Source organism: Macaca nemestrina, chromosome 12 (assembly GCF_043159975.1).
Source record: "Macaca nemestrina isolate mMacNem1 chromosome 12, mMacNem.hap1, whole genome shotgun sequence".
In the NCBI taxonomy this organism is placed as follows: domain Eukaryota; kingdom Metazoa; phylum Chordata; class Mammalia; order Primates; family Cercopithecidae; genus Macaca; species Macaca nemestrina.
The window spans coordinates 74123305-74146830 of NC_092136.1; the positions used below are offsets into that span (position 1 = coordinate 74123305).

Sequence of the window (23526 nt, forward strand, 5' to 3'; positions counted from 1 at the left end):
CACCTGCCTCCGGCGTCGCTTCAGCCTCCGAGGGGTCTGCGGAGGCGAAGTCCCAGTCAGGAGGGATGCGCGCCTGCGAGCCTGCCGGGGATCTCGGAGCCGCTCCACGGTGGTGCCTGCCGCTACCTTTCCGACGCCTTAGTAACTGGGACGCGACGGCAGACAGTGTAGGCTGCAACTGACGGCCAGGACGTCTAACTACAAGTCCCAGCAAGCCCCGCGGCCACGTCCTCTGACTACCTCGCGCCAGCAAGCCCCCAAACTACGGATCCCGATTGACTCCGCGCGGCGCGTCACGCTGTCAGCTCCAGCCAATCGGCTTCAGACAAGTCGGAGGGGAGGGAGACGTAGAGGCGCACAACATGGCGGCGGCAGCTACACAGGGCGGGAGAAGCGGTGGTCTCGGAGGCAATAGTGGGGCTGGCGGTGGTTCCAACTGCGGGACAGGCAGTGGCCGTAGCGGCTTGTTGGATAAGGTGAGGAGCCGGTTTTTGGGAAAAGTTGAATCCTGGGGAGGCCTGGGAGGCGGCGAACCCACCTTCCCATCCCGGTCTCCCTTATTTTCTACGGCCTTTTGAGGGGAGCCCTTGTGTAACCACTATGACAACCCTACGCACGCTTGTAGCCTGCCCTCATCACACTTCAAACCTGGACCCTCTCCTCTTTAGGACTTCTTTGCTTCTCGTAAGTGTTCTGGTCCTGGCCGCCACAGCTTTTTCGGTAATTTGGTTCTTCCTATACTTAATTGTATCCATCGCTTTTTCCCTGGGGTGCTGGGTGCACTGTTGCCAGTGCCCATTTCACAGACACGGAAAACCGAAGCCCAAGGATTCAAGAATCGATATCCCCGAAACTCCCTACCACCATCAGCCTTGCGTGCTGCTACAGATTCCAATGTGCTTCTTGTCCTTTTGCTTACTTAAGTTTTTAGGCATTTAATCATGATAGGCGAATACTTAAAATATTTGAGTATTGACTCGTCTACTGGGCTGACAAGAAGCCTTTAAGATTTTTCTTTCTTTCTATTGTTTTTCCCCGCCCTCTCCTCTCTCCCCTCTACCTCCCTGTTTGCTACCAAGTGCACTGCTGCCCGCTCACGCTTGTCCCTTTCCTCCTCTGCTCATCCAATTTTTTTTTAACTGCAGTCCTAGCAACAAGGGCTTAAAAGAAAAGAAAAAAAGGAAAACTGTCCCTGGGTTGGCCCTTCTTGCTCTTTGCACAGCATCTTAGAAGAAACAGATGGATGGAGAACTTCGTCCTAGTGTTGATTTTGCCTCTAATTAGCTTTGTGACCGTGAAATATGCTTGCTCTCTCTATGTCTATTTGCTCATCTGCAAAGTGAGAGATTTAGCCTTAAAATGAGGGACTTAATCCTAAATTCCCTTCCATTTCTCTCATTGTAGGACCTTGGGCTGGTTTGATGAGAATTGTTAAGCATGGTGTCTTTAGTATAGTAAACAGGATTTTTGAATTTAATTGAAAACAGCTTTCAGACTTCCCTGTGCATAACACATGGTAGGTGCTTAAGAAATGAAAACTTGATTATGTTGAGGGGTTCAGATCCAGGTCTTTTTACTTGTCTTTTTGAGTGTCATTGGTTTTGAAAGACATGGTTCTCACACACTTCTCTTGTGAGGGGTCTCACTTCATTGCCCAGAATGGATCTTAGGTCACTGCAGCCTTGAACTCCGAGGCTCAGGTGATCTTCCCACCCCAGCCTCCGGAGTAGCTGGGGCTGCAAATGTGCACCACCACGTCTGGCTAATTTTTTTGCTTTTAACTTTTCTGTAGAGTCAGGGTCTTACTGTGTTGCCCTGGCTGGTGTCAAATTCCTGGGCCTCAAGTGATCCTCCCACCTCGGCTCCCCAAAGTGCTGGGATTACAGGCATGAGTCACCGTGCACCTGGCCTCACACTCAAACCTTAAGATACAGAAACATATTCTGGAGGTTGGGATGGTAAATTGCTTCAAGACATGAGAGTATGGGGAATTGATGGTCATTTGTGTACACAAATCCTTCCCTCTTCCTGGGTAAGCGCCTAACAACCTGTGCTTACCTGACACCCTAACTGCTCTTGCTCTTCCTTGCAGTGGGATTATCATCAGCAAAGTATGGGCATTCTGCTAAGGCAGTATGGAATACTATTATTATGGAATAGTGTATATGGCACCATTGTGTTATTGAAAGAACCTGGATTTGGGGATCATAAGATTTCAGCTTTGAAGTATTTCTGCTACTTGCAAACAGTATGAAGACTGGCAAATCAATTAACGTTTCTTCATTTGGAATTTTAGAATCTCTGGCACCTGTATCACGGGGTTTTGGGAAGAACCAAGTAAGACAGTACACGTTAATGATCTCCATTACCTGTAGTGTTTGGTACAATGTGTGATGGTGGAGGAGTAAATCAAGAATCCTAATATCAGAGAGCACTCAGAATTGCTGAATATAGAAGATGGGGTAATTGAATCTATTTAAGGAAGTATATGGTATATTCGCGCAAGTGTATACTTAGAGAAGTTCAAATGAGAGAGAGAGAGTGATCCCTGCAAACTTATTGATAAGAGTAAGAGCCTCGGCCAGGCGCGGTGGCTCACACCTGTAATCCCAGCTCTTTGGGAGGCCAAGGCAGGCAGGTCACCTGAGGTCGGAACTTCAAGACCAGCCAGACCAACATGGAGAAACCCTGTCTCTACTAAAAATTAGCCGAGCGTGGTGGCGCATGCCTGTAATCCCAGCTACTCGGGAGGCTGAGGCAGGAGAATTGCTGGAACTTGGGAGGTGGAGGTTGCAGTGAGCCAAGATCATGCCATTGCACTCCAGCCTGGGCAACGAGAGGGAAATCCACCTTGGGGAAAAAAAAAAAAAAAGAAGAGTAAGAGCCTCAAGGAAAGGCCTCATTCCTGAGAGTGGAACTGGCACCTTATTTGGGGGGAGAAAGGAAAGACATGCCAGGTAAAAAAAGTCTCCTTGAGTGAAGGTACACAGATATGATGGTGTTTAATGTTTCTCAGTTATTGAGTTGACTAGAAGGCTCTCTAAAGGAACTGTAGGGACAAGTAGATAGAATCCGATTAGGGAGGCCATGGATTGCTTGAAGTAGGAGAAGAAAGCTGTTGAAGGGTTTTGAGACTGTGTAAAGGGGTTTTTAGGAAAACTAGTCAGATGGTTTGGAGAGAGAGAAATTAGAAGACTTCTTAATAAGGCCATATACACAGTAGTGTATAATATATAATAAAAAGAGACATTTGAGTTTTAGTGCAGCATGTTATTAGGTTGGTGCAAAAGTAATTGCTGTTTTTGCCATTGAAAGTAATGGCAAAAACCACAATAACTTTTGCACCTACCTAATAAAAGCCACATGACCTTGGATAAGTTGTGTGATATTGCTGAATTGAAATTTCCTTATGTAAATATTGTGGGCATTCATACATGTTATAGTAAGGATCACATTGTATAGTGCTGGCAAATGTTCTTTGGGTTTTTTTGTTTGGTTTCCTCTGCCCTTTTTATTTTTATTATTTGTTTTGGTAGAGACAAGGTCTCACTGTGTTGCCTAGACTAATCTTGAACCCCTGGCCTCAAGTGATCTGCCTACCTCAGCCTCCCAAAAGTACTGAAGTTACAGGCATGAGCCACCGCACCCAGCTCTGTTCCCTGTCCTTTGGAATCTACTAGAAGTAAATGTTCTTTGTGCAGGGCTGTCTGTGGTAAAAATAGAATGACAAGGTGATGAGAACCCCAACATGAGTAGCAGAAATAGATAAAAGGTCTCACAAAAGAGTGCTTGGAAGATTTATCCAATAAGTGAGGGACGGAAGAGACAAAATAGTCAAGAGCTGCTTGAGTGCTTTTTCTTGGAAAACTTGATTTTCAGCCTTACATTGAACTGTTCCCTCTCTGAATTCCTCTAGCACTTACACTGCACATGGGAATTAAACTGTCACTTAATATGACATACTATCTTGTATTATTCCACCAATTTGTATTTGCCTGTTTTCCTGTGAGTGCTTCTCTCTAGTGATCAACACAGGATAAGTACTTTTAGCATTGAATTTCGCACAGAAACAACTTGAGATCTGTCACCTCAGTCTTCAGAATCAGCTTTAGAGGATGGTGCCTCTAATTGTTTGAAGACTGAGGGTACTGTGGGAGAGAACTTGGGGGAAAAAAATGTTATTCTCTGGAGCAGGATCTGAACTAATAGACTTTTGCTCTGTGGGAATGAGTCCATTACCTTTAATATAATTTCTTTTTCTTTTTTTTTTTTTTTTTTTAAAGACAGAGTCTCAATTTGTCGCAGTCTCTACTCACTGCAACCCCCGCCTCCCAGGTTCAAGCAATTCTCCTGCCTCAGTCTCCCGAGTAGCTGGGATTACAGGCATGCGCCTCCATGCCCAGCTAATTTTTGTATATTCAGTAGAGACAGGGTTTCACTGTGTTGGCCAGGCTGGTCTCGAACTCCTGACCTCAGGTGATCCAATGGCCTTGACCTCCCAAAGTATGGGGTTTACAAGCGTGCACCACCACACCTAGCCTACTATAATTTATTTAATTTGATGTGTCTTGATTTCGGCGGGGAGGGTTTTTATTTTATTTCTGCAGCTGTAGTTTTACTTGCCATAAAGAAGTGCAATAAAGAGATGCAAATATGTTCCTAGTTTTCCGTAAGCAGATGTGAATTTCTACTCTTATGAAACTGACTTTAAGAACACAGCAGTTCTTGTTTCCTGATCTTAAAAATAAGTATGCAAATATAATCCTTCCGCCTCCATCACAGAATAACTTGACTTAGATCATTGCAGTGTGTTATTTTGCCCCAAATACATCAAAGCATTTTCTTCTGCCTGGCAGTTATAAAGAAAAGCTGCTTGCTTAATTTGTTTTGGCTATTAAAGTTGATATGTGGTGTTAAACCATGCTTTCCAGAAGGTATTGTCTGGACCCTTTTAGCCTTATACCTGGATTTCTGTCTCCTGGCTAGCCTGTCAGCCTGATCTTAAAGAACAGCTTTAATCTGTTTACATCAGACTCCTTTGAGAATTAGTTAAAATTAACAGATTTTTGGACCTTTTCTTAGGCCTGAATATCTGCGTTTCTCTTCACATGTCTCTATTACCTCTGCATTTTAACAGTTACCTCCAGGTTGAGAACTACTGGCTTAAATGATTTTTTAAAGTCTCTTCTGGTTCTGACATTTTAAGGTTTTTGTTTTGTTTTGTTTTTAAAAGCTATTCTGCTTAATAGTGGTTTCTTTAAAATGTTTTTAATGAAGAGACCCTGAGACTCATCTGATGCTTCAGCCTCATTTTGTAGACATGGACACAAGCAAAGCAACTTGCCCAAGACCACACAGTGAATTAGTAACGCTTACAGAACCTGGCTTCCCCAGTACTTAATCCAGTGCTCTTTCTTTACTCAGCACATTGCTTCCCATACCACAGTGTGCCTTGTGCTAACTAATGTGCTAGCTAACATAGTAGTGGGATGAACATCTCTTGTGAGGTGAAAGACCTAGGCTGTAGCCTTGGCTTTGTCACCTACCAACCACATGTCCTTAGGTGTCTCCTCTTTTACTCTACTGGAAGATACCTTAGCTTGCCAGACTTCCAGATGATATGCTTGTGCCCTGTTACCTAGCTCTGACAAGGAAGATGAACGGTTTTATGACATTACTATAATTGTATGTGTTTGTTTAATGAAACAAGGTGCTGGCCTTTTAATACTCTTTTGCAAACTGATCCTATTAGGATCTCAAAACTCATTATTTTTTATTTCCTCAAAATAAAAAGTATGTGTGTGTCAAAGGCCACTATCAAGAAAATGAAAAAAGAAATCCACAGAATGAGAGAAAACATTTTCAAATCATATATCTGGTAAGGGTCTAGCATCTAGACTATATAAAGAATTTTACAACTCAGTAATAAAAAGACAGCGACCTAGTTTTTAAAAGGGCAAAAGATGTAAATAGATAATTCTCCATAGAGGATATACAAATAGCCCATAGCACATGGAAAGATACGCAACATCATCAGTCATTAGAGAAATGCAAAGTAAAACCACAATGAGAAACCACTTCACTTCCACTAAGATTGCTATAATAAAGGGAAAAAAAAGGAAAATAACCTGTTTTGGTGTAAATACGGAGAAATCAGAATCTTCATATATCGCTAACAGATGTAAAATGTGGTGGCACTCTTGGAAACAGTTTGACAGTTCCTCAGAAAATTCAACGTAAAGTTAACCATATGACCCAGCAATTCCACTCCTAGGTATATACCCAAGAGAATTGAAAACGTGTGTCCACGGGAAATCTTGGCACACAAATGTTCATAACACAGTTATCATAATGGCCTAAAGGTAGAAACAGTCTGTCAGCTGATAAATGGATAAACACAATGTGATATATCTATACAATGGAATATAATTTGACTGTTAGAATAAAGTATTGATACATACTACAATATGGATGAATCTTGAAAATGTGCTAAGTGAAAGAAGCCAATCACAAAAGGCCATATATAGTATGACTGCATTTGTTTGAAATGTCCAGAATAGGCAAATCCATAGAGACAGAAAGTAGATTGTTGGCTGCCAGGGGATAGGGCACAGGAATAAGATGTGACTGCTAATGGGTATGGAGTTTCTTTTTGAGGGTATGCATATATTCTAGAATTACATAGTGGTGATGGTTGTATAACCTTGTGAGTATACTAAGAACCCCTGAATTGGCATATTTTTAAATAGTGAATTTTATAGTGTGTGAATTGTATCACAATTTTAGAAACTTATTTTTGTCTTTCATGGAGTAACCCTTAAAGTTTCAGATTATTTGTTTTTTTAAACTATGTATCATGTAACACAGTGGTATCACAGACACTGATTACTTTTGTACTATTACTTTAATTACTAATTAAAATACTATATATACATATTATATATGTATATATAGTATATATACATACATATATTTAGTGAGTCTTTTAATTAGTAATTAAAGTAAGTGTGTGTATATATATACTATATATATTATATACTATATATATATAATCTGCCTGCCAAGGTACCTTTTTCAGCTGTTGCCAGCACCATTTCCCTGCTCTGATCTCTTATCTTACCAAATTTCAATAGTTTTTTAATATTACTTAGCCTTTCAGTAGCATTTGACTTATTGATCACTTCTTTCTTGAGATATTTTCTTTACTTGGCTTCTAGGACACCGTTTGCCCCCAATTTTCCTCCTCCGTCAACTAGTCTCTGTTGTCTTCATTATTCTTTGGTCTTCTTCCTGACCTGTGTAAATATTGCCCGTCCCTGAGCTTATTACCCCTGGCCCTCTCCTCTGTCTAGCCTCATCCCAAGGTGATACCCAATGTCGTGGCTTAAATAACATGTAGAAGTTGCTGACTTCTACATTTATATTCTCAACCTGGACCTTTCCTATAAGCCCCAGACTTTATGTCCAACTGCCTGCTTGTCATCTCCACTTAAATGTCTAAAACGTGTATCAGGCATCAATAGCCAGAGCCAGTCTCCTGATTTCTGCTTACCCCTCAAAATGCTTCTCTCTCAGTCTTCCTCATTTCAGTTAGACACCTCCATTCATCTTATTTATTCAAACAAAAACCTGAGAGTTACCCTTGATCTTCTCTTTGCCTTGTACTCCACAGCCATCCCATCATTGTATTTTCCTGGCTGTACATCCAGAATCTGACCACTCCTACCTAGACAGCTGTAGTAGCCATTTCAACTGGTCTTCCAGCTTCTGTGCTTGGCTCCCTTACATTTTATTCTCCACACAGCAGCTAGACTGATGTTTTAAAACATGGATCACTCACTCTCTTGCTGAAATATCTCCAGTAACTTCCCATCTCAATTAACTAAAATCCAAACCCCTAATTGTGGCCTATTTTGTAGCCCCTACATTGTGGGCGGCAAGCCACCCAGGTGCTGAGGCAAGAGACTGAGGGCACGAGCTGTTCCAGTATAATAAAATAAATAAAATAAGAATAGTTATACTAGATATAAATAATATATATGATTATATATGAATATCATTAATCATTAGTTTGTAGCAATTACTCTTTACTCCAATATTATAATAATCCTCGCTCTACAATCATAACCTAGGAAAAACTAGGCGGTACAAGGATAGGAGCTGAAGGGACACGGTGAGAAGGAACCAGAAGACAGGAGTGCAAGCCTTCTGTTATGCCCGGAAGGACCACCAGAGGGCTCCTTGGTCTAGCGGTAACGCCAGTGTCTGGGAAGACGCCTGTTGCCAAGCAGACCATGGTCTAGCGGTAGCATCAGTGTCAAGGAAAAACACCCGCTACTTAGCAGACCAGGAAAGGGAATCTGCCTTTTCCCGGAGGAGTTTAGAGAAGACTGTACTCCTCCACCTCTTGCAGTTATCCGGAGGCCTAACCATCTCCCTGTGATGCTGTGCTTCAGTGGTCACGCTCCTAATCCATCTTCATGTTCCATCCTGTACACCCGGTTCTGCCTTTTAGATAGTAGTAACAAATTAGTGAAAGTACTAAAAGTCCCTGATATGCAGAAATAATGGCGTAAGCTGTCTCTCTTATTCTCCTCTCTTTCTCTGCCTCGGCTGCCAGCCGGGGAAGGGCCCCCTGTCTAGTGGACACATGAGTCATGTGACCTTGTCAATTATTAGAGATGGCTCACATTCCTTACCCTGCCCCTTTGTCTTGTATCCAATAAATACCAGCACAGCCTGGCATTTGGGGCCACTACTGGTCTCCGCATCTTGGTGGTAGTGGTCCCCTGGGCCCAAGTGTCTTTTCTTTTATCTCTTTGTCTTGTTTCTTTATTCCTACAGTCTCTCGTCTCCGCATACAGGGAGAAAAACCCACTGACCCTGTGGGACTGGACCCTACACTACATGTTCTTGATCCTGCCTGTTTCTGTCATCCTCATCTGTCAGTTTCTACTTGAGTCACTGACTCTGGAAACCCTGGCTTTTCTGCTGTTCCTCAAACACGTTAAGCTTGGGGGATTTTGGTGTTCTGTTTTCACTAGGACACTTCAGATTTTCTCATGGGTTACTCGTTTATTCAGCTCTGCTGAGATGTTAACTATTTTCCCTCACTATTTAATAACTTTTTAATAGTCTTTTTAAAAACTCTATTGCATTTTTCTGTGTAATCTTTTTTACAACCTGGAATTATATGCATATTTGTTTACTTATTCTTTATCTTCCATACAAGAAGAAGCTCTACAAGTGCAGAATTTGTCTTGTTTATGACTATATCCCTAGTGGCTAGAACAGTGCTTGGCACATAGCAAGCAGCCATTCAATATTAATTTAAAGAAAATAAAGAAGTGTAATTGCCAAAAAGATTGTGTTTAAAAATATTATTTTTTTTCTTTTAAAAGATTGTCCAACACTGGAATGAATTGCTATTGAGAGACTTGGCAGTTTCCTTAAAAAGAAAAAGAAACCTGGAAGAGTCATATAACAGTTAATATTTTTCTAGGCAGTAGGAGATGGATATCAGATGAAACAGCTGTGTGGTCCTATGCCTGAATTTGCACTCAGCTGCATTTTTCAGAACTGATTGCATGTAATTCTTAAATGGAGTATGTGATCTGTTACCTTTCTAGAATAAGGACTCATCACACATCCGTATCAATGTAGTACATTCCTAGCCAGTCTTCGTGCCTTAATTCAGGTCTTCCTTGGCAATATCCCTCTCTCTTCCAACCCTCCCCAGTCAGCTTTGCTGCAGATTGATATCCCTGAGGTAATAGGTAACATTTTATCCAGAATCTTTTTTGCAGATCCTCGAACCTGTAGTGTGCCGTTGCCCTTCTATGTCTACTTCTTACCATTTAGCACTTAGCATAGTTTATAATTCATTGTTAAGTATAGGATTTTCCTTAACACAATTGTAAAGACCATTTTTTTGTGTGTATCTAATTTCTTGTCTACCCATTGCAAAGGTAAGAAATTTATATTGGTTGATTATGCCAACAATTCAGTCAGAGTTTAGAAGATGTTAGTTGCTAGTATTGAAAGGATTGTTGACTACATTTCAGTTTGCTGGTAGAAAAAATACTTCATTGTTGGAGCATTGCTGATTAATATGCTGAATCAAGTTGTTTTAACTTTAAGCTCTTTTCAGCCTTAGATCTCACACTTTCTGGGTTCAGTGGTAGGATTTTAAGTCATGGATCCAGTGACCTGGCCCTCAAAGAGCTGCAGTCATGTAGGCTTCTCTGTCATGGGCTGAGTTGATGTAGAAGCAGCCCTGTCACAGCTAAATGCAGTTTGTGGTGGAGTAGAGAAGGCAGTATAAAACCTAAGAATCAGTTTCTCTGGGGTTGTCACTAATGTGCATGCTCATAATTTAATTAACACATGGTAATTTCCTAACTTCTAACTCCAGTGATGAATGCAGTCAGTAATAAGCACTGTTAAGCTAGTAATTTTCTTTGCAGTGTATCTTGACCATTTTTATAAAAAATAGATTGAAATTGAAGATTCAGTGTGTTGCTAAGAGCATAATCTCTTTGAGATACCATGTTTTTGCTGAATTGGGATTTAAATTAGATGACAGTGCACATTCTTAAGATAGACATCATTTTCTCCCCAAACTGAACATTTTCTTTTCTTGCTAAATATGTGTGTGGGGGGATATGGTCACATATGTATTTCCAACTGAAATTGTAATTTCAGCTTCTGAGTTTGCCATCAGTTTTTATTATCTCCTTATTTTAGTTTAGAACTCCACATATATCCTCTTTCCTCCTTCTCGGAAAATGACATAATGGCTCCAACAAGTCATGCAAGCCCTAATTCTAGTAGGTGGTCATCTCTGTCTCTTCTCTTTCATGTTCCTTATAACTAGTCTGTTACTAAGTCCTGCCAATTCTACCTCAGAAATACTCCCTTTCATTCTCCCTACTGCTGCTCTATTGAGCATTGAGGCTCTGCACTTACATCAGGCTCCATCTACATCTCTATGTCCAGTGTTACTCCTCTCCAGATCATCTGCCAGGTTGCCACTAAAATGACTTAAAAAAAAAAAAAAACGTAAATTTGATTGTTATTCCCCTGCTTAAAATACTCTCCATTGCCCGCTTCAGAATAAAATTCAAGTTTTTTAGCCTAATAACTAGGAAATGGTTTCTCTATATAATAACTATATTATATAATAATATATCTATATTATATATTAACTATATTATATAGAGAAACCATTTCTATATAATAACTAGGAAATGGTTTCTCTCAGATGCCTCATCTCCTGCTACTTTCCCCCTTTGCAGCTTCTGTCTACTTTCTAAACTGGGATAAAGGAGAGAAAAAGTTTGTTTTTCTTAAAGCCATGCTCAATTCTGTCTAAATCAGAACAGGGTCACCATTGACACCACTCTCACCCCTGGTAATTCTTCATCTCTCCAGTATGAATTGAGGAATCCTTTGAGTCTTATTATCAAGCCAGGGAACTTTGTGAAGCAATCCACTCAGGTCTTTTATATCACTGCATAACTTCTGTTTTCACTATTATTAAAATAAGAAAATTGAAGGTGTTCATGTTGTCATACTCAAAACAATTTTGTTTTGTTGGACATATCCTAATGGCCAAGGATTTTGTCCTTTCGTTTTGTGAGATGGAGTCTCACTCCGTTGTCCAGGTTGGAGTGCAGTGGCACAATCACGGCCCACTGCAGCCTACACCTCCTGGGCTCAAGCCATCCTCCTGCCTCAGTCTCCCAAGTACCTGGGACTATAGGTGGGCACCACCATGCCTGGCTAATTTTTTTAATTAAATTTTTTTTTTTTAGATATAGGGTCTTGCTATGTTGCCCAGGCTGATCTCAGACTCCTGAACTCAAGCAATCCTTCCTCCTTGGCCTCCCAAAGTGCTGAAGTTATAAACGTGAGCCACTGTGCCTGGCTTATTTTGTCTCTTTTTTTGATCCCACCCTATCCCTTTAAGCCTGGTGACGCATGGGGAACAGAAGGCTGTATTCCCTCACATGAGTTAATTTGGAAAATGCCTTCCTGCATTGCCTGCATATCCTTCAGACCTGAGTTGTGTTTAATATCCTTCCTAATCACTTACGGAGTTCCTGATGCCATACCTTCAGTGAAATGTCTTCGTAGAATTTTTTGTTATTCAAATGTGCAGTGGAGAAACGTAACTGAAATGATTCTTCATAGTGTTCTATTAAAGCTATCAAATGCCTGTTTTCTTTTAACTAGTTAGCCAGCCAGTTCTGGCATCAGGTATATTAGTTTGATAAAAGTTGTCTTTATCTTGGCCGGGTGTGGTGGCACTTTGGGAGGCTGGGGTACGTGGATCACTTGAGGCCAGGAGTTCGAGTCTAGGGCCAACATGGTGAAACCCCATCTCTATTAAAAAATACAAAAAATTAGCCTGGTGTGATGACACATGCCTGTAATCCCAGCTACTCGGGAAGCTGAGGCATGAGAATTGCTTGAACTCAGGAGGTGGAGGTTGCAGTGAACTGAGATCATGCCACTACACTCAGCCTGGGCGACAGAGCAAGACTCTGTCTCAAAAAAAAAAAAAAAAAAAGTTGTCTTTATCTCTTCAGTGGGTAGTGTAGGGGAGTAATTTCTTTAAAATAGTACTTTTTGATCTCTGTTTTCAGCCAAATTGCAGTTGGTTTTACATTGAGTGGGGAGATTCAACATTTTTGATACCCTGTGAGTTTTGTGGTCCTATTCAGATTAACTTTTTTTTTTTTTTTTTTTTTTTTTTTTTTAGGTTTTAAAAATGTTATGAACTAGAGCTTGTTAGGAATCAAGATACATTGTATAGCTGTCACTTCAGGGACCTTTTTGGTTCCTGTTCTTTTGTGTTTTTGATGGCTAATAATTCCTTTCCTTTCTCTTCATGGGAAAGCAGTGTAGAATAGTGAGAGAGCATGAGTATTGAGTCCTGGCTTTACAACTTTCTGTCTTTCATCTTTGGCGAATTTTTTAAACCCTTAGTGTTATCTGTGAAAGGAAGATTTTAACTGTTCTTACCTTGTAGAGTTATTGTGGAAATTAAGTGAGGTAGTGTATATAAAATACTTTGCACATACATAGCACATGTTAGGCATTCAGGAAATGGTAGCTATGATTATACCTTCTGTCTGCCCTCCATCCCTTAAAAAAAATTCTGTGAATAAGAACCAAGTGAGATCATTTTGAGCATGTCTACATTTGCTAAATTTAGACTGGAGAGTAACATTTTAGAGATCTTTTTCTTCCCTTTTTTTCTTTGTGAGTATTTAGACATTAAAAAAAAAAAAAAAAAAAAAAGCTATTGAGAGTATATTGTGTTCCAGGCTCTGAGAATACAAAAGTGTGTAGTCCCTGTTACCCAGTGAGGGAGATAATACATACAGTCAGGTAATCATGATGCAGTGTATTATATAGTTTTATATCATTAATAGCAACAGCAATAGCTAATTTTTATTAAGTACTTACTAGGTACTGTGCACTGTGCTATGCTTTATAATTACACTATTTACTTCTCATACCAACCTGTGAAATAGATACTTTCACCGTCTTTATTTTACAATTGAGCAAACTAATAAGGCTTTAGAACGGTTAAATTATTTGTCCAGTGCCTTCCAGTATTAAGTGGAAAAGTGAAGATTAAAATAAAGTAGCCTGACTCCATTCTCCCTTGGATAATAAGGATTCACTTATTGGGTAAGGAAAAAAAGCATTTGTCTGCATACGTTTGTATTTAGTCTAAATCCAGTCAGTTTGTTTTTTGTTTTTTGTTTGTTGGTTGGTTTGTTTTTTGAGATGGAGTCTTCCTCTGTTCACCCAGGCTGGAGTGTAGTGGCGCCATCTCAGCTCACTGCAACCTCCGCCTCCCGGATTCAAGCAATTCTCTTTCCTCAGCCTCCCAAGTAGCTGGGATTACTTAGCCTGGCTAAGTTTTGTACTTTTAATAGAGACGAGGTTTCACAATGTTGGCCAGACTGATCTCGAACTCCTGACCTCAAACGACCCATCTGCCTCAGCCTCCCAAAGTGCTGGGATTATAGGAGTGAGCCACTGCGCCTGGCCAAAACCAGTTAGCTTGTGATTTGAAGTACAGTACACCTTTAAGTATAAGGCCACAATCTGCTTTGGGATTGAGTTCAGGGATTAAGGCAAGTAAAAATAAATTTATATCACTGAAGAAGAGACAGTTTTATAATGAGACATGTATTTGTAATTTAGCCCTAAAGAATTTTGTTGGCCTGTCATTTACTAGTTGTATGGCACTTAACCTCTTTGAAGTCTCGTTTTCTAATCTGAAGAACATTGGTGTCTGGATTGAGGGTCTGCTTAGTGCTGCAATAAAAAGATGAGTGGCAATAGCAGTTTTACAGTGGGTGAAAATTGACCTGTGTAAGGGATATCATTTTGAAATTTTGGATACTGCCAACATAAAGAACTTTAATTTTTTCTAGATTTCCAGGAGGAAAGGTGTTCAACATAAATCACATCATTTATACAAACAGTTGAGGCACAGTGAGCCATTCTTATCACTGAGGGAATGTATTTATATCAGTGTAGGGAACTGTTTTATCAGCCACTTGTCAGATGCCAGCCAGGGGCCAACCTTGCAAACAAGCCTTGCCGAAGATGGCAGTCTTGGGCCCAGGTTCACTTATTTCTGCACACTGCCCTTCTTTGTAATTTATCCTGTGAGGTCCTACATAAAATAAACTAATTTTTGCTTTATCTATTACAAAAGGAAAGCAATTTGCACTTAGTGTTGAGGAAGACAAAAATGAGGCAAAAAAAAAAAAAGATAGCTTCTAAAATACCCGAATTAGTAGTAGAGAGAACGTGAGGAGCAGCATACATTTTAGTTGATGAGCAGTTTTTGAGCATGATGAGAAATAATAATCAGAAAAATCAGCCCCTAATAGCAACTCCCCTTTTTCTAGATGGTTCTCTGTACTGTACCAGGGACACTATTAGGTTCAAAATGGCCTATGTTGCCATAAAGTCAAATTATAACCTTTCTTGTGATTTCATGTAATTCACTGGAAATGTTTCTGTTCCACTTACTGAAGATTGCTTCTAGGTACCAGGCAGTGAAGTTATAGCTGAGGCTATTTCAATACATTGTAATGGCTGCTTCTGCATTTTATTCCCCCAAATTTTTAAGACATTATTTTCTGACTTATAAAGGCAAGTTTCTTTTCTGTGATGCAATGCAGGCAGTGAAGTGTGGCTAGGTGTCTGAGAATATGATTTCCCTGTTTTTGAATGACCCATAATTTTTAAATGACTTTATTCTGACTTTATTTCACAAATAATTCAAATGCTATGGTGGGTTTGGCTCTACAAGTTGGTTCTTTTGCATGTCTTCAAAGAGGGATTTACTTGACAGTGTAAATGAGCTATCTAGCTAGAAAGCCTGCTAATTTCTTTTTGGTTCAGTTTGCATCTTTAAAATTAGGTGTCATGTTTGATTTGTAGGCTGGCAGTCAATATTGCAGTATGCTGCCATGAGTAGTTTTCTCGAAGAAAAACACTTGCTTTTACAAGGCACCAAGGGAAAAAAATACTTGATTGACTTTTAATCACTTTAAGTATGGCTATTTTTAGCTCATGTTATTTTTCCCAACAAACTTCACAGAACGGGTTTTCTTTTTTTTTTTTGAGACGGAGTCTCGCTCTGTCGCCCAGGCTGGAGTGCAGTGGCCGGATCTCAGCTCACTGCAAGCTCCGCCTCCCGGGTTTACGCCATTCTCCGTCTCAGCCTCCCGAGTAGCTGGGACTACAGACGCCCACCACCTCGCCCGGCTAGTTTTTTGTATTTTTTAGTAGAGACGGGGTTTCACCGTGTTAGCCAGGATGGTCTCGATCTCCTGACCTCGTGATCCGCCCGTCTCGGCCTCCCAAAGTGCTGGGATTACAGGCTTGAGCCACCGCGCCCGGCCTTCTCTTTTGTATAATAATATATAGAATCACAGTTAAAAAATCAAAGTTGATGAATTATATTTCTGTAGTTGTTTAAAATCTTTACAATTATTTTTATCCTACTTCTTATTTTATTTTTTATTGTTTATTTATTTATTTATTTTTTCCAGAGACAAGTTCTCACTATATTGCCCAGGCTGGACTGGAACTCCTGGGCTCAAGCTGTTCTCCCACCTCAGCCTCCCAAGTATCTGGGACGGCAGGTACTGACCACTGCCATCTCTTTATTTCTTATAGGCATTATCTTTGTACTTGTGCTCAATCCAAAAGATAAATATGACATTCTCTGTCTTTCCATAAAATAATCCATTCTAAATCCAAATGAATTTTGGATTGCTTGCTGGTTTGTGATTTTTATGGAATATAATATTTGTTCACTTGATCTAAAAAATTAAGAGTTGGCCATTAATGTTCTACAAAAAAAACCAGGTTTATCAGATTATTTGTAGCACCCTGTTCCTCTTAAGCTACATTTACTTAAATACTTGAATTTGAGAAAATTTTTTACTATGTAATACATTCACATGGTTAAAAAATTTTAAAGGCACACGTAAGTAGTCTTACTCCTCCCCATATTTCTCTACCCTGATAAGATATCTGGATGTACCGTAGTTTGTTTAACCAATCCCCTTGTAAATGAGCATTCGAGTTACTTCCAGCTTTTCACTATTACAGACAATGCTGCAGTGAGTAGCCTTGTATATCATTTCACATGTATTCAGTTATAGAAACATTCCCAGAAGTGGGAAGCTGAATTCAGGGTGCTAAATTGGCATTCGTAGGTGCTGTAACATTTTGAACTTCTACATGAGCAGTGAGTGAGAGAATTATTTGCCTTTGAATAGTAGTGTTTGAGAAACTTTCTAAACCTCTATAGATAAAGGAAATAGAAGCAGAGTTTGTCCACTCAACTCATGATGGGACTGAGTCTGGGACTTGGTTTGTAATTTAAAATTTAGTGTTGTTTCCAACAGGCTGTACTGGAATTGCTGTCTTAAAGTTAAGACATGCTGGTAAAATAATAAAAGTTGTTAGCTGACAAAGTGATATTAAAGGAGATCCTCCCCATTTTGTTAGTGTCTGTAAATTCATGTATCTGTATTTTGTGAGTTTTGTGGTCAGAGAAGGAAAGCATGAATAAATAGAGTAATTTTCTATACTCACATTTGGGTAAAATGAAGGTGGGATATGTAAGTTTACACTTACAGTCTCTGCAGCCCATATACGTGTTCTGGTTCTGGGGTTTTTATATTCTCTGCATGGAGACTGGCAATGTCAACATCACATGAGTACCACCTGACTCTGGTTACCTCATCTATTTTAATTGTTTGGTCTTTTTTGTTTGCTTGTTTTTTTAACTGCTTCTTGCAGGGCTACCCCATAGGAGTGTGCCCAGAATAGCCTGTTTTGTCTTTTAGTTCTGCAACATCAGAAGACAAAGAGTAAATATTATGTGTGCATGAGAGATGCTCTTAAAAAGTGGTTCATTTTACCTTCAGTAAGAGGCCTAGTTTCTTGATGCACAACTTTTCTGTTTGTTTTACAGTGGAAGATAGATGATAAGCCTGTAAAAATTGACAAGTGGGATGGATCAGCTGTGAAAAACTCTTTGGATGATTCTGCCAAAAAGGTACTTTCTTGAGGAGGGGTTGGTTAGTATCTATACAGCTGATGGCCATCTCTCCTGGAAAATCTTTTCCTTTTGTAACTTGGAGTGACCTTAGTTTTCAGTGTTAGAAATTGAGTCAGAAAGCAGTTTCTAAAATTTCTCACAGAAAAAGTCAGAAGAACATTTTAGCTGTGGGAAAAGTTGAGGAGTTTAAAGTTTTTATATGACGGATTGATGAACTTTTTCTCTTGGTTCTTTATAGAAGACTTGAGTCTTATTTGTTTGGTGTGGTAAAATCCCAACTGGAGGGAACTTCTTGGTAATTCATAGATTCTTTTATCATGGAAATCAAGAATAAAAGCAGATACTGGGAAGGAAGTATTCCTATTAGCTTGATTCCTTCTTTTTCTCACCAGGTACTTCTGGAAAAATACAAATACGTGGAGAATTTTGGTCTAATTGATGGTCGCCTCACCATCTGTACAATCTCCTGTTTCTTTGCCATAGTGGCTTTGATTTGGGATTATATGCACCCCTTTCCAGAGTCGAAACCCGTTTTGGCTTTGTGCGTCATATCATATCCTTTATGCCCAGGTTTGTTTTCTAGTGACCATTTTAAAAAATCTGCTGATGCTTCTCCCTACAAAAAACAAAACAGACTTTCATGTTAGGGCTTGCTAATGTTAGAATTTAATATTATGAGCTGTGATGTTTATCTAGTAAACATCTATCATTTTATATAGTAACTGTCATTGATATTTTATGTTTAGTATGGTTATTTTATCGTAATTCATTTTTGTTATTAATGTAGAGGTTATTATCCTAATATGAGCACTTAATAGCAAAACACATAGTAATCGTGAACCCAGCTCTTCTCATTTCTAGCCCAGAACTTTTCCCATTAGACGTGGCTGCTTCAAATTAGGAAAGGAACTGATTTTGGAGACTCAGATCTGTATCAGGTTTACTTGAAGCTGAGGAGCTGAACTGGAAATTAGCATGAGACACAAGTGTGACTTGTATTATAGTGGAATTAAGAACTTATTCTGGAGCTAGAGAATGTGGGTTTGAAATCCAAGGTATTTGTGATCTTGTGCTAATGAAAATTTACTTATTTTTGAAATGATTTGAATACCACTCATTTATAAATATGGGTAGCATTCAGAATTATCATGAAGATTAAATGAGAGATTTTATATTGTATTTGATATATAATCATTTCCTTTCCCCTCTTTTTTATGATAAATATAAGATCATGGTCGTTGCCTACCCAGTTGATTTTTTTTTCTCAAGAAGTTGAATATAAAGAACTTAATTAAGGCCGGGCACAGTGGCTCACGCCTGTAATCCCAGCACTTTGGGAGACCAGGGCGGGCGGATCACGAGGTCAGAAGATGAAGACCACCCTGGCTAACACGGTGAAACCCCGTCTCTACTAAAAATACAAAAAATTAACCGGGCGTAGTGGCGGGCGCCTGTAGTCCCAGCTACTCCGGAGACTGAGGCAGGAGAATGGCGTGAACCCAGGAGGCGGAGCTTGCAGTGAGCCGAGATCACGCCACTGCACTCCAGCCTGGGCAACAGAGTGAGACTCCGTTCCCCGCCCCCCCCCCCAAAAAAAAAGAACTTAATTATACTTCACTATTAAAACAGATAATTTTGGTAGGCAGTTTACTTTTTTAAACAATGTTACCACTACCTAAATTTTTTTTTTTTTTTTTTTTTTTTGAGACAGGGTCTTACCCTGTCACCCAGGCTGAAGTACAATGGTGTGATTATGACTCACTGCAGCCTCAGCCTCCTGGCTCAAGCAGTTCTCCTACCTCAACCTCCTGAGCAGACAGGCACATGCCACCATGCCTACCTAATTTTTAAATTTTTTACAGAGACAAGGTCCCACTATGTTGCCTAGGCTGGTGTCAAAACTCCTGGGCCCAAGCAGTCCTCCCAAAGTGCTGGTATTACAGGCATAAGCCACTGTGCCCAGCCAACCTGAAATATGTTTTAAAACTTCATGTTGGAGATTTATCTTCAGAGGCAGTTAGCAAACCTCTAATAAAGCAGATCCTAGTCAAAAATTGTATTATCCAGTTTGTCCTACATAGCCCCCAGAAGTGGTACCAGGTGATCCTTGACTCCTTCCAGTCATCAGATTAATCATCCCAGTGTGAATTTTTCACCGTTAAGGCAGTTCAAAAGAATAATAGTCTATAGGTTCTAGAGACAGTTCCCAGGGGAATTCCAAAGCGATTTGAAAATGATAGCAATCTTGTTACAAACATCTGGCCTCCCAAGAGAACTACCTTGATGGTAATTCATTTGTTTGGTTATATTTGTTTAATAAAACAAGGTCTTATTTTTAGTCATATCAGTTTTATTTATAATAGTAGGGACTACATTATAAATATCTTCTGTGGCATCGTGGCTCATGCCTGTAATCCCAACACTTTGAGAGGCCAAGGTGGGCGAATTGCTTGAGCCCAAGAGTTCAAGGCCAGCCTCAGCAGCGTGGAGAAGCCCTGTCTCTACCAAAAATACAAAAATTAGCTGGGCGTGGTGGTGCATGCCTGTAGTCCAGTTACTTGGGAGGCTGAGGCACAAGAATCACTTGAATCCAGGAGGCGGAAGTCACAGTGAACCGAGATCCACTACTGCACTGCAGCCTGGGCGACAGAGCAAGACTCTGTCTCAAAATAAATAAAGTAATTAGATAAATTAAAAATAAATTAGCTGGGTGTGGTGACGCACACCTATAATCCCAGCTACTCAGGAAGCTAAGATGGGAGGATCACTTGAGCCTGGGATGTTGAGGCTGCAGTGAGCTGAGATCGTGCCACTGTACTCTAGCCTGGGTGACAGAGTGAGACCCTATCTCAAAAAAAAAAAAAAAAAAAAAATTCTTCTGTATCATAGACTACATATATCCTTCATCTCTAAATCTCATGATAATTCTAAAATATCAGTATTATCCCAGTTTTAAAGGTAATGATACTAAGACTTGGGCAAGGAAGTTATTTGTTATGATTATACTGATTAAAGGCCAAGATTTAAATCTAGGATTATCTCTACTCTGAAGTCCATATACTTTGCACTATATTTTCCTGCCTTTCCTGTTCATGAAATTTATCTTTTTTAACTCTTTTTTAATGGAATGCTTCATGAATTTGCCTGTCATCCTTGTGCTAGGGCCATGCTAATCTCTGTATCATTCTAATTTTAGTATATGTGCTGCTGAAGCGAGCACTGTTCATGAAATTTATTTTTATTTTATTTTATTTTTATTTTTTGAGACAGGGTCTCACTTTGTCGCCCAGGCTGGAGTGCAGTGGCACGATCTTGGCTCACTACAACTTCTGCCTCCCGGGTTCAAGTGATTCTCCTGCCTCAGCCACACAAGTAGCTGGGATTATGGGCCTGCACCACCACATCCAGCTAAATTTTTTTGTTTTTTGTTTTTTGAGATGGAGTCTTGCTCTGTCACACAGGCTGGAGCACAGTGGCACGATCTCGGCTCACTGCCACCCTGCAACCTCCACCTCCTGGGTTCAAGCCATTCTCATGCCTCAGCCTCCTGAGTAGCCAGGACTACCGGCATGTACCACCATGCCCGGCTAATTTTTGTATTTTTAGTAGAAACATGGGGTTTCACCATATTGGCCAGGCTCGTCTTAAACTCCTGACCTCAAGTGATCTGCCCACCTCAGCCTCCCAAAGTGCTGGGATTACAGGCGTGAGCCACCATGCCTAGCCTTAATTTTTGTATTTTTAGTAGAAATGGAATTTCCCATTGTTCCCTTTTGGCCAGGCTGGTCTCAGACTGCCTGCCTCGGCCTCCCAAAGTGCTGGTATTATAGGTGTGAGCTATCGTGCCCAGCCTTGTTTCTGAAATTTAAATGGCACAGTGTACACAAAGCTCTCATGCTAGTTTTTGGCAAACTGTAAGTGCTTATTATATATGGTACTTAATACTGTCAAAAACAATATAATAATAAGTCTATGTGCATACAGGAAGTAATTGTAGTACTATTTGACATACTCTCCTATAGTGAACTATTTGGGTCACTTTTCTTCTCTTCTTATAACCCTTAAAATCAGTTGAACATGGTCAAGTCCACTGGGACTATTAGTTGTTTTTTATAAAGAAATAAGCACTATTATGACAAAGTCTTGACAAACTAAGTATCTTATTATACATGTTGTCTTTGAACATAAAGATGAGAGCTAGTTTATGCTCTGTACCTTTTTCTTTTCTTCCATTTTGAGATGTTTGCAGAATTAACCAGAGAGAACCTTGTTTCTCTTGGTACATAAACATAAGGATGAAAATGAAATAGCTAAATTTTCAGTGTTTTTGCAGCAAGACAAAGCTGTCTTCTTTAGGACTATCATTATGAAAGTTTTTATATCTCTTGCTTGTCAATTTGTGTTACTTCTCTTTTATGTTTGGGTATTTTTCCCTTAACTTTATTTGAACCTATTTTGTGATGATGGGGATTCTGACCATTTATACCTCATATAAGGAGAAGAGCATCTTTCTCGTGGCCCACAGGAAAGATCCTACAGGAATGGATCCTGATGATATTTGGCAGCTGTCCTCCAGTCTTAAAAGGTATGACTATCTTCACAGATTTTTCAATCCTGGTGTTGGATTTGCCCTGGCATGTTATCATTATCAACAGAAGACTTATTATGTGCCTACTCTACATGGATCATAGGGCTAGTCATATAAAATGAAGAAAGGAGTGTGAATGATATAGAAGGTTTGTCCTAGCTCTGTAGTTCTGAGATTGCATTATCACAGAAATGCTCTGAGGATAAACTGTGGGAGAAAGTGCTTTGGTGGAAGAATGAAGAATGATTCTTTTTCCTGTGGCCAGTTAACAGAGACGATTAAGTGTACAAAACTATAAAGGCCAAAGATGAGAGATCAGTTATCTTTGAAGAACTCCATTAGCTTCTGTGTCTTCTATGATCCTGTCTTCTCTCCATGAATACAGTCAAGAATCTCTGGAGCAGTGCACTGGGCAACTCAAAAAAAGCACAATCTACAGTCTATTTCTGACCAGTGTTAGGTATAACTTTGTGCAGCTGACACACATGTGTTTTGTAGGTACCAAGAACTACGTTCGTGTTCCAGTTCAGTTTCTTTCTAGCTGTATAACTTTGGGTAAATCATATAAATTATCAGGTTTAGTGGGGTCAAAAATGATGTCTAGAGTTTCTGGGAAGATGAAATACCAATTATAATAATAGCAAATGTTTATTGAACATTTACTATATGTTGGGTATTCTGCTAAATGCATTATCTCATTTAGATTTTAGAACACTCATTTTATAGATAAGAATACAGGCCCAAAGGTTAAATCAACTCTTCCAGTATCATATAGCCCAAAAGTGGTAGAGCAGGAATTCCAGCCCAAGTTTGAAACCAGAATTCATACTCGTAGTCACTATCTTAAAAACATATTATACTTAACTAGTGCATAATAGCCCCACAAATTATAAGTACAATTATTTACATATGAAATTAAGTGTAGCATCTGTGCTGTACAGGCTCTCTCATTGCCAACTTGTAGAGGCGCCTATGAGAAAGGGAAGCAGACCTCCATTCTGTTGTTGCAGCTGAGTCCTTGCTTATCTCCTAACAGGGGCTTCGAGCTGCCCTTTGGCCTCAGCCATCATAATCTGCATCCTCTACCAGGCCACTGAAGCAGAGTTGCAGAATTCTAAAACTTAGCAGCATTGTAATTTCATTATTTTTATTCTGACTTTTGTATTTTTTAATAACTTTTATATAATTCACCTACCATACATTTCACCCATTTAAAGTGTACAGTTCACAAGTTTCTAGTGTATTTACAGATATTTGCAACCATTATTACAGTCAATTTTAGAGCATTTTCATCACCTCAAAAAAAAAAAAACCTCTGTAC

The 23526-nt window shown here is 39.7% G+C and overlaps 2 protein-coding genes and 1 non-coding gene across 13 annotated transcripts in view; 1 reads left to right on the plus strand and 2 right to left on the minus strand.

Annotated features, from left to right (window-relative positions):
- LOC105468749 (X-ray radiation resistance associated 1) overlaps positions 1 to 206 on the minus strand; it is a 104266-nt gene extending 104060 nt beyond the window's left edge. For all 10 annotated transcript variants that reach the window (XR_011610931.1, XM_071075302.1, XM_071075300.1 and 7 more), the window contains exon 1: positions 4 to 206. The gene's annotated coding sequence lies outside the window, so the exon portion shown is untranslated. The remainder of the gene's footprint in view (positions 1 to 3) is intronic.
- Positions 207 to 327: 121 nt separating this feature from the next.
- The window catches only part of LOC105468752 (signal peptidase complex subunit 2), a 28906-nt gene continuing 5707 nt past the window's right edge, over positions 328 to 23526 (plus strand). Inside the window, exons 1-5 of one of the 2 annotated variants that reach the window (XM_071075304.1) lie at positions 328 to 476; positions 16095 to 16187; positions 17531 to 17614; positions 18010 to 18169; positions 22067 to 22202. In XM_071075304.1, coding sequence (XP_070931405.1) covers positions 363 to 476; positions 16095 to 16187; positions 17531 to 17614; positions 18010 to 18169; positions 22067 to 22202 — 587 coding nt within the window. In that variant the 5' untranslated portion in view covers positions 328 to 362. The remainder of the gene's footprint in view (positions 477 to 16094; positions 16188 to 17530; positions 17615 to 18009; positions 18170 to 22066; positions 22203 to 23526) is intronic. The other variant, XM_071075305.1, reaches the window with a different exon arrangement.
- On the minus strand, positions 20734 to 20837 carry LOC112424470 (U6 spliceosomal RNA). Its single transcript, XR_003015223.1, has one exon. It is a non-coding gene; the product is annotated as a U6 spliceosomal RNA (small nuclear RNA).